Source organism: Mastomys coucha, unplaced genomic scaffold (assembly GCF_008632895.1).
Source record: "Mastomys coucha isolate ucsf_1 unplaced genomic scaffold, UCSF_Mcou_1 pScaffold21, whole genome shotgun sequence".
Classification (NCBI taxonomy): domain Eukaryota; kingdom Metazoa; phylum Chordata; class Mammalia; order Rodentia; family Muridae; genus Mastomys; species Mastomys coucha.
Window position 1 is genome coordinate 145,741,891 of NW_022196904.1, and position 10,159 is coordinate 145,752,049.

At 37.9% G+C, this 10,159-nt stretch overlaps 1 protein-coding gene across 7 annotated transcripts in view; it reads right to left on the bottom strand.

Moving 5' to 3' along the window:
- Tle4 (TLE family member 4, transcriptional corepressor) overlaps nucleotides 1-10,159 on the bottom strand; it is a 145,494-nt gene that overhangs the window by 105,813 nt on the left and 29,522 nt on the right. For all 7 annotated transcript variants that reach the window (XM_031389837.1, XM_031389835.1, XM_031389831.1 and 4 more), the window contains exon 5: nucleotides 4,898-4,960. In XM_031389837.1, coding sequence (XP_031245697.1) covers nucleotides 4,898-4,960 — 63 coding nt within the window. The remainder of the gene's footprint in view (nucleotides 1-4,897; nucleotides 4,961-10,159) is intronic.

Here is a 10,159-nt window from a genome sequence, read left to right on the forward strand (position 1 = left end):
GAGGAATATAGAATTTTTTACCTTTTACCTTACTATAAGTTTTAGGTAGCTGTGGTAGACTACACTTCAAAGTCTCCTTATAGCTATACAGGGACAGTAACTAGATCTGGGACATTGCAAAGATGGCAGTAAAAATGAGCATCTTCCACATTCTGCCTTTTAAAGGAAAAATATCCCTCCCTCCTTTCCTATTTCTATAGATAGAGCAAGAGATAATGAACATGGAGACCAAAATTTATAGCATCCTGAAGTTGCCAAGATTCTCTTATAGAACAACTATTACCTAAGAATAAGCTTTCTTAATGAATAAATCAGCTAGGTATGTTATACTCTGTTAAAATGGCCAAATATCCACCTAGGTCTTTTACGTTTTCACCAATTGTTAATAATAAGCCCTATTATGCAGGTAGCCCTGGAGCTTAGCACAGAAACCTGGGACCTGCAGCCTTACAAACCCAAAGATTCTGCTCAATACCACAAAGAATATAAAATTCTGGTCCTGAGTCGGGATAAATTCGGGTTCTTATCATTGTCACTTCTCACAAAATCTGTCTCTTATGGCCACCTCTGCTCCTTTTTATCAATGCAAGTCTCTACAAAATATAACTGTTCCCTAAGAAGAGAATTTCAACTGTAATATTATAAACCTACAGCCTATTAGTCTGAAATTCTCAAAGGTCTTAGAACACTTGGTTGATTACCATCAAGAATATGCTGATTGACTCAAAATAACCCTTACAGGAAAATAAAAAGGAACAAAACCACAACTGTTCCCAAATTGGTTCCACAATTAGATACTCAATATTTAATACTTTAAATTTAGGAGTCTGGTGAGATGGCTCAGCAGGTAAAAGCACCGACTGCTCTTCCACAGGTCCTGAGTTCAAATCCCAGCAACCACATGATGGCTCACAACCACCCATTGTAGCCAGAGCCTCTAACATGGGAAGTGTGTGTACTAACTGCCCAGGTACAGAGGCCCTTACCTCACAGATAAGGAAACAGAGGCTAAAAGAGGCAAAGTACTTGTTAACAGTCACACAGCATGGGTTGGGTTAGACAAAGCCATGTGATTTGTAGCTGGGAAGCCAGGACTCATTCAGGTCCAAAAGCTAGCCGCTACTGTTTCTCCTTTATAAACTGGCAGCTTGAAGGCAGTAACTTGTAAATTTGTTGCCTGAAAATGAGATATAACATTGAGAGAGAATGAAGGTATTACCGGAGCTATATCTTTTGATGACTAGAGTAGAATCCTAGAGTAGAATACAAGTAAGAAACAGCCAAAACTGGGAGGGGGGGGTGTTCAGACAGATGAGGGTTCATGGTGTCTAAATTGTAGTATCAGGAATCCTGTGAAATTCTAAAATCTAAGTAATAGTTATTTTGTTATTTGCCCTTAACAGCAAGAGATGGCACTATCTTTGTCTAATGCCTAGGACTTTAGTTGTAGCTGTATGTGTTGGTTCTAGTTTTTAATGTTGTACTGAGTTATATTACAAAAAAAATATTTTCTATAATTTTAAAACTATAGATCAATCTTAAATATATTTGAACTAAAATTTGACTTATAAAGAAAAAGATATTTTATAGTTAAAACCAACCAAATATATTTAATAATTATAATTCACTACTACATTTTTTTTGGAAATTTAGGAAAAAATATTAAACTATACACAAGCAAAACCAATCAACACACAAAGCTAAATTAAAGGCAGAAAATCGGGCTGGCGAGATGGCTCAGCGGGTAAGAGCACTGACTGCTCTTCCGAAGGTCCTGAGTTCGGATCCCAGCAACCACATGGTGGCTCACAACCATCTATAATGAGATCTGATGCCCTCTTCTGGTGCGTCTGAAGACAGCTACAGTGTATTACGCTGGAGCTAGCGGGGCAAGGAGAGGTCCTGAGTTCAATTCCAAGCAGCCAAATAATAGCTCACGGCCATCTATACAGCTACAGTGTACTCATACACATAAAATAAAATAAATCTTAAAACAAAAAAAAGGCAGAAAATCTACACATATATAAGTTTACCTACTGTTTCTGTCAGATTCCACAATCCACTTTCAGATGCTCAAAGCACTTCCAACTACTGCCCTATAGCTTATGTTCTAGTCTCCAGAGAAAACACACACACACACACACACACACACACACACACACACACACACACCCTCCCTCACCCCCCCCATAGAATCATTTAATTTTTAAATAAAAAAAAAAAACATTTAAAAATAAATGCTAATGCTACAGCTGCCTCTCTGGCAGCAATCCTGTCACTGTCCCACAGAGAGCTGGTGTTAAAGATCAGACTAAGATCCTTCAGTCCTGGCACCAAGTGATGCCCTTCTCCATGCAAGAGTAGTTTCCTGCTTCTGAAGAGACAGGAAATAGAATCCTTCTTTCTGTAATAACCTGCCTCCTCCCCGCCCTCTAGATTAAGGTCCATCTGTCCTCAGGGAAAAAGGAAGGAGTCTGCTTACAGAATACCTCAAAGAAACAAGGTAAACTGTATTCAACCACAAACATAAATGCCATCCTGAACAATAAGAATGCACATATTTGTGGCTTAAGTTTTAAAAGACATACTCCATCTTAGAGAATTAGAAAGAGTAAAAGAGCTGGGCAGTGGTGGCACACGCCTTTAATCCCAGCACTTAGGAGGCAGAGACAGGTGGATTTCTGAGTTCGAGGACAACCTGGTCTACAAAGTTAGTTCCAAGACAGCCAGGGTTATACAGAGAAACCCTGTTTCAAAAAACCAAAAGAAAAGAAAAAAGAAAGAGTAAAAGAAGATATAACAGAATTAGGATTTAGGAAATTTTAATGTAGGCTCAGTATGTATACTAAAGAGTGAAAAGAAGAGCTTGTCAAAGCCTTAGGAAAGCTAAATGTTGAAAGAGTAAGGTCTCCCCTGCCAGCCTAGAGCAGAAGAAAAGGAGTTGCTAATACTTCCCCCATGGCTTTCTTCTACAAGGTACATCATCTCAACCAATTAATTCCAGTCCAGTCTTGCTTAGCCCTGCTACCATTTCACATTCTGTTCCTACTGGCCCTGCTCACACAAACAATAACTCATGTAAGAAAATAACTTATCAGTACCCTCAAGAACACCTTCCATTTCTGACCATAATCCAGACTCTTTGGAAATGCCATGGGGGTAAACCTGTCCTAGTAATTGTGCCTGTTTAGGCCCAAACTAACAGCACCCCTAATTAATAATTGTAGCATTTTTCTGCTACCTTTGAGTGTCGTATCACAGCCTGGTTACAGCTTTGAGATCATGTGTTCTCACTCTCTATCTCCACAAGTAACTTCTTCAAGTAAGAACCACTCACTAGTGTTGGTGAGGGCAACAGAAAGAAATGAAAATACGGGACAGAGAGAGAGCTGAATGTTACAAACACTTGCTTCGGGGTCTGGAAGAACTGGGTCCTGTTTTCCAGCACTCACGAATTGGCTCATAACCATCTGTAATTCCATTTGGGGGATCTACTGCTTCCTTCTGGCTTCTATGGGCACCAGGCACATAATCAGCACACATGCATGTATGGTGGCACACACAGATATTCATAAATAAAGAAGAAAAAGAGAAGAAAGAAATGCAAATATACCCCTTGTCACTCTTAGTCAAAACACACCTAATCTAGTAATAGGCAAATACTAAGTAAAAATAGATAAATGAGGATAATGAGGTTCAGTGGTTCCAACTAAAAGGAATAAAAAAACCCAGCTTGTGAATTAGACAGTAGCAAAGTTTGTGAGTAAGAATGTCTCCTTCCTCAACATAATTGTTACTCAAATCAAATCCTGGTTTAGACAACATAAGTCAGACAGAAATCCACATGTTTGTAATGCACATACTAATTCAGAATACTGATTTGTGCCTAACCCAGCTCATGCCATTGTTAGACAAGTTTGTGAACAGCTGTTCTGAAAAGCAATGACAGAACATAGTAACTAAAAAGACTGGTAGGAAGGTGCCTTCTCTGCCTAAAACCAAAGTACCAAGTATTTGTTGTTGCCACAAGACATTAAAATAGTTTTTCCTTCTTACAGCTGATAAAGGATTCAGAGCAAAAAAAAGATTCAATAATCTAAAAGCAAAACCATCCTTTTCCAGTATTCTCAATAATATTCTACTACCCAAACCAAGCAAATAAACAAAGTAAAGGGAGAGGGGGACAAAGGAAACCAGCAAACTAGTAATACAGACCTTCCTTCTAACCTGAATAAATTTTTGACAGTATGTACTTTCCCTAGTAATGAACAAAACAAAACTAGTGAGCCACATGCCAGGTATTGGCCACATAAAAAGGCCCCTATCAAAAAGCCTAAGTATACTGGATTTACCTTGGATGTCTTTTCTAGACCCATAGTTAACATAAAACATTAATCAGGTAATGAAAAATAACTTTTTCAAAGCAGCAGCAAAAAGTCCCGTTAGTCTATCCACTAGGTGAAAGCTTTCTATAATGATCCATCTCGTGCTGAGTCTCAGTGCTCAGTGACAGATAGCAGATCAAGCTCTTGTCTTGCTGGTAGTTTTACAGTAACTATGATTAGACAGCATTATAACAAACAGGCATAATGCTGAGCAACACTAGTTTAAAAAAATGAAAGTAAAATAGTTAAATAATTCTATACAGAGAAATCCTGTCTCGGAAAAACAAAACAAAAAAAAGTTAAATAATTAAATTTTACTTAATATAAACATATTTAAATTACATCACAGTAAACATTAATAAGGTTCAGAAGTTGAAATGAGAACATTGTATTTTAGAAATGTGAAATATGAACATCAACAAAATGACAAGGCCAGGATCAGGTCTACAATCCCTTGTCTGCAAAATTAATAAAATGGCAACAACTCCTAGCCCTCAGATCAACAATCTTACCTCTTGGGACAGGAAAGGAATGACCTGTGCACAGATAGCATTTAGTCGTTTAACAATCTCTGCCTGCAAAAAAGAGAGAATCACAATATAAGAAAATAGTCAGATGGTTATAGACTCCTAAAATCTTAGCCGGGTGATAGCAAAAAGCACTTTGTACTCTGGCTGGCAACGGCTAGGGAAAGGGAACCACCTCTCAGCAAGTCCATGAAGGCAGGCAGTGACAACACAGGCACATTAACAGCAGGATTTATTAAGCAGCATTTATCTTAAAATTTAATCTTCAAGCACCAGAGTAATAAAAAATGAATCTAATCTCCATGACTAGAAACCAGTTTTCAAAAGCCTTCAGCAGGAGGGACCCTTGCCCAATCTAATGTTGTTTTCATATAACCCCAAGTCTATTTAATGGGATAACACACATTCTTATTCTCTACATATCTGAAGTGTTTCCATAACCAAATGATTGTTGTGTAGAAATATCTCACTCCCTTACCCTCTCTTAAGTTCAAGCAAACCTTGAACTTAACCACCTGAATGACTCATCCTTTAGAATGTTTGAATCTTAGGCATGTGCAGCTGCACCTAGCAGTCTTTACTTCCTGAAACCAACAAAAGGGAGTAGCACTCAAGTAAACCTAATGTAATTATTAATTGCTGAGTAGTAGGATATTTTCAAACTGTAAAGGTTTCTAGATCTGTCAGCCAAGGTTTTTCAGTGTGGAGTTTAGAGCATGCTAAGGTCTACATTCAACATAGAACAATCTGGAGACCTAGAAAAGTTTTTAACAAAGTTAGACCATAGAAGTTATTCTTTAACTTTTTTGGAAATACAGGGACAAAAAATACACACAATTCTCCTAACTTGGAACTGAAAATTTTTAAAACAATAAAAGAAAAATGTGTTGTTACATGTTTTCTTTAATCAGAGTTTTACTGATATTCATCTTAATATGCATCTTCTGATGGCATATTATATATCTTGTGATAGACATAGTTTTTAATATATGCACACATATACATACAAAATTGTTCATATTTTAATGATGAGGTGGTGAAAAGGGGAGGTTAAGAAATTTTAAAAGACTGAAAATGCAACACAATTACTATTCCTGAGACATTCTTAAAATAAATTCCAAGCAGAATCAGTTCATTTTATGAAAGCACATAAATGCTCTTTTTCTTGCTAAGTCATTATACAACAGCAACAGTGCTTGTGCAATCTAGTCTTCCTTCTTTATGCCACAGCCCTTTTAACTTTGTAGGTATGCAATTTCTTGAATGCCAGCACCTTAAAAACTTCATCAGCAAACACACACACACACACACACACACACACACACACACACACACACACACACACACAATTTACCATGAAGTTCCCAGTGTCGGTTTCCCATTCCAGCCAGCTCTCCTAATGAGACAGACAAAGCCCAATGCCAGTAAGCAGCAGTGACTGAGACTCCACTGTGTTGACCTGATTTAATTTACTGCCCTGGCCCCATGGATCATTTAACCATCCTTTAAGAATGTTTAAACCACCATGAAAGGCTGCAATGGGAACCACGAAGCCCCTCTCCACCTGGATGAACATTTATTCCACAGTGGTGATAGAGTTAAATTCTAAGGTAAGTTAAGAAAGCAGAATAGAATTTAGGAGGCTGAATGCTCAGTGTCTCAAAGGCATTTGGTGGTTAGGCATTTTGTATCGAGAGGTGGGGATAGAAATAAAAGATAATGAGACTTTGGGGCAGACCAAACTGATGATTCTTGTACTTAGAACCATCTGCCAAGCATATTTTCCTCATTATGTTGTTTACATAAATAAAATAGTCCCTTGCTAGGAGGGTTGAAAAAAATATGTGGGCATGTAGGAAAACTGAGTTGTTTAATTTGCCTACATAATGTAGGCAGTAAAAACTACTAAAGAAACTCAGTCATCTGGTAAAATGAAAAGAAAAAAAAAAGAGGTATTTGTTATTTAATAAGCTATTTAAAGTCTGAGTCCCTACTTAAGGCAAAAACAAAAAAACAAACAAAACCCACCAAAATAACGAGAACAAGTCTTAATACTAAAAATTATGTGTATTAACTTACACACCAACAGAAAAAAGAGTAAAATCTTCGAACTTTTTCTTTAAAGGTCTACTTTTCTTTAAAAGACTTAATTTCTTTACGCTGTCACGCCAATAGATTTTCTTGGACAGGCTAATTGGCAGCAAGGGGGTGGGGTATGTCTGTGTGATTTCATACAATTAAGCAGGCCATTCCTCACTTTGAAAGCTAAAGTTACCTCGGAAACACTGCTGCTTCCATGGTCATCTAATTTCACCTCTTTTGTCCCACAGGACCAAGCTTTGGGGAGGCATCATTTATTTTCAGGCCTTTCCACTGGGCTTCTGCGATCAACCAGTAATACTGTGGACACACACTTCTAATGGCCTATGTTTTGAAACTGAGTCTAATCTAATGGCGTGGGGCCCAAACTCCTTTTCTAGCACAGCCATTAAAGGATGTAGGTTATTGCTGTTGTCACCATTGATATTTGTCATTGTAATGTAATTAGGGCCCTAAAATGATGCATTACAGCCCTTGGCACAGCTTCTATTAAAATCTTTTCTTCTGCTCACTGAACTGCGACCTGTTTTCTGATGAATAACAGACAGACAGCTTTAGGGTAAGAAGCAGATTCATCAAAGAAGTATTTTTCAGCTTTGGGGAAAGAAGGAAAAAGACAACTGAGGAGGAAAAGCCACAATACACATTTGAATTGCATCTGACCGTTTGAAATTCTGATTGCATCTGATGAATCTGGCTTAGACAATATATTTCCAGTCTTCGAATCACTTGGTTAATCAGGACTCTAATCTGTTATCCATCAGCCTATGCCAGTTCTTTGGCTTCCAATCAAATTTATAGGTGATGTGGGTCACGCATCCCTGAGCAATGCATTCACAGATAGCCTATTGAAACAGGCAAAGATGCTGAAATACTGTTCATTGTTAGAATTACGTGGTGTTATTATTCCCTTTGATGGTTTATGGGCACTGCTAAACTACTGCCTTTAACACCCACGATACTCCAAATCAGTATTAATAGTCCCAATAAAAGGACAATTGTTCATGTCCAAAAATGACCAAAAAAAAAAAACCTCATACTTTGACAAATACATTAATATGTGACATTTCTATTACATCTTTTCTAGTCATAAAGATATACACTTAAGAAAAGTAGTTCCCGAAGCTGATGCGATAGTTTAGCTCTTAGGCCTACTTGCTGTTCTTACAGAGGACCAGAGTTTCATTCCCAGAACCCATTATCTGGCATGTAACAAAGACCTGTTATCTCCAGTTTAAAGAGAACAGACCCCTCTTCTGTACACTGGCACATGCACATATATGTACATACATATATCAGTCCCTCCACACACAAAATTTCCTTCAAATTTTTAATAAAAAACTTGAACATATTTTCCTACCCTCAATTCACAACTATACTACTTTTTATTTTCTACCTTTGTATCACATTCCCAAAAAAGAATCAATAAACATGGCAATCATGACTACTCAAAAAAAAAAAAGCCATTTGGTTTTGGCAAAATATCTTAGAAAAAGGTAACAACAAAAAAGCCAGTTAATGAAAACACCTTGACTATGCACCTAATACTGAATACTATCATGCTAACTCTAGAGAAGCAATGAAGAACAGAACAGAGGTTTCACCAGTCAATAATGAAGGGCTCCCTGAAGGCAGGCTCTCTGAAATTCTTAAGGAAATGAATGGATCTGGAGAATATCACCCTGAGTGAGATAACCCAGTCACAAAAGAACACACATGGTATGCATTCTCTGATAAGTGGTTATTAACCCAGAAGTTCGGAATACTCGATGTACAATCCACAAACCACAAGAAACTCAAGAAGGAAGACCAAAATGTGGACACTTCATTCCTTCTTAAAAGGGGGAACAAAATACCCATGGAAGGAGTTGCAGAGACTAACTATGGAGCAGAGACTGAAGGAAGGGCACTCCAGCCTGATATAGCTGTCTCCTGAGAGGCTCTGACAGTACCTGACTAATACAGAAGTAGAGGCTCACTGTCATTCATTGAACTGAGTACAAGGTCCCCAATGAAGGAGTTAGAGAAAGGACCAAAGGAGCTGAAGGGTTTGCAGCCACTTAGGACGAACAACAACATGAACTAACTAGTACTCTCAGAGCTCCCAGGCACTAAACCACCAACCAAGGACTGCACATGGTAGGACTGATTGCTCCAACAGCATGTGTATAGTAGAGGATGGCCAAGTCGGTCATCAACAGGGGGGATTGGGGGGGAGCCGGTGGCCCTGTGAAGGTTCTGTGCCCGAGTGTAAGGGAATACCAGGGCCAGTAAGCAGGAGAGGGTGGGGTGGCGAGCAGGGGGAGGAGGAGAAGGAACAAGGAGTTTGTTCTTGTTGTTTTTTGGGTTTTCTTTTTTTTTTTTGAGGGGAAACTGGGAAAGGAGAAATCTAATAAAAAAATAATGAAGGGCAAGAATACAGGGGAAAATCTCAAATTACTCTATTTCAACTCAGACACAAGACAAGTTGAAAAACTTGTTAACTATCCTATATCATAGAAAAGACTTTTTGCAAAGTATTAAAGCTGTTTTTATTTTTAAAATTTATTTATTTATTTTGGTTTTCTGAGAGAGGGTCTCTCTACTTAGCCCTAGCTGTCCTGAAACCCACTATGCAGAACAGGCTAAGACTATTTTTAAATGCTGGCCATTCTACTTTTTTCAATAAGAGGAACTATATGTTGATATTCAATGTATTTTATATTGAACAATATCACACAATTTCTTTCTTTTTTATACTTCTCCACACATTCCTCAGTGACTTACACTGAAAAAAAGTCTCTACTAATGGCATCACTACAACAATGTTATCCTGGTTCATATTTTGAACTCACTTGTATGCTATTTTAATGCCTGATAAAGTGTGCTATCAAGTGCCACTGCACAACTTGGTTAATTGAACACTTCTGATTACCCCATTTCTTTGCACTAACAAGATACATTGTACTATGATGGTGCTCACACAGCAATATGCAGGACAATATCCTCAAGGGAGGCACAGAGTCCCTACGTCTCAGGAAGCTATTTCAGTCTATGCCTAGGTGTCTTATGAGAACTTTCTACAATGATTAAACTGTGCTGCTCCCTCTTGCCTCTACACATTTGGCCTCTTTTTTATTTTTTATTTATTTTTATTTTCTTAATTAA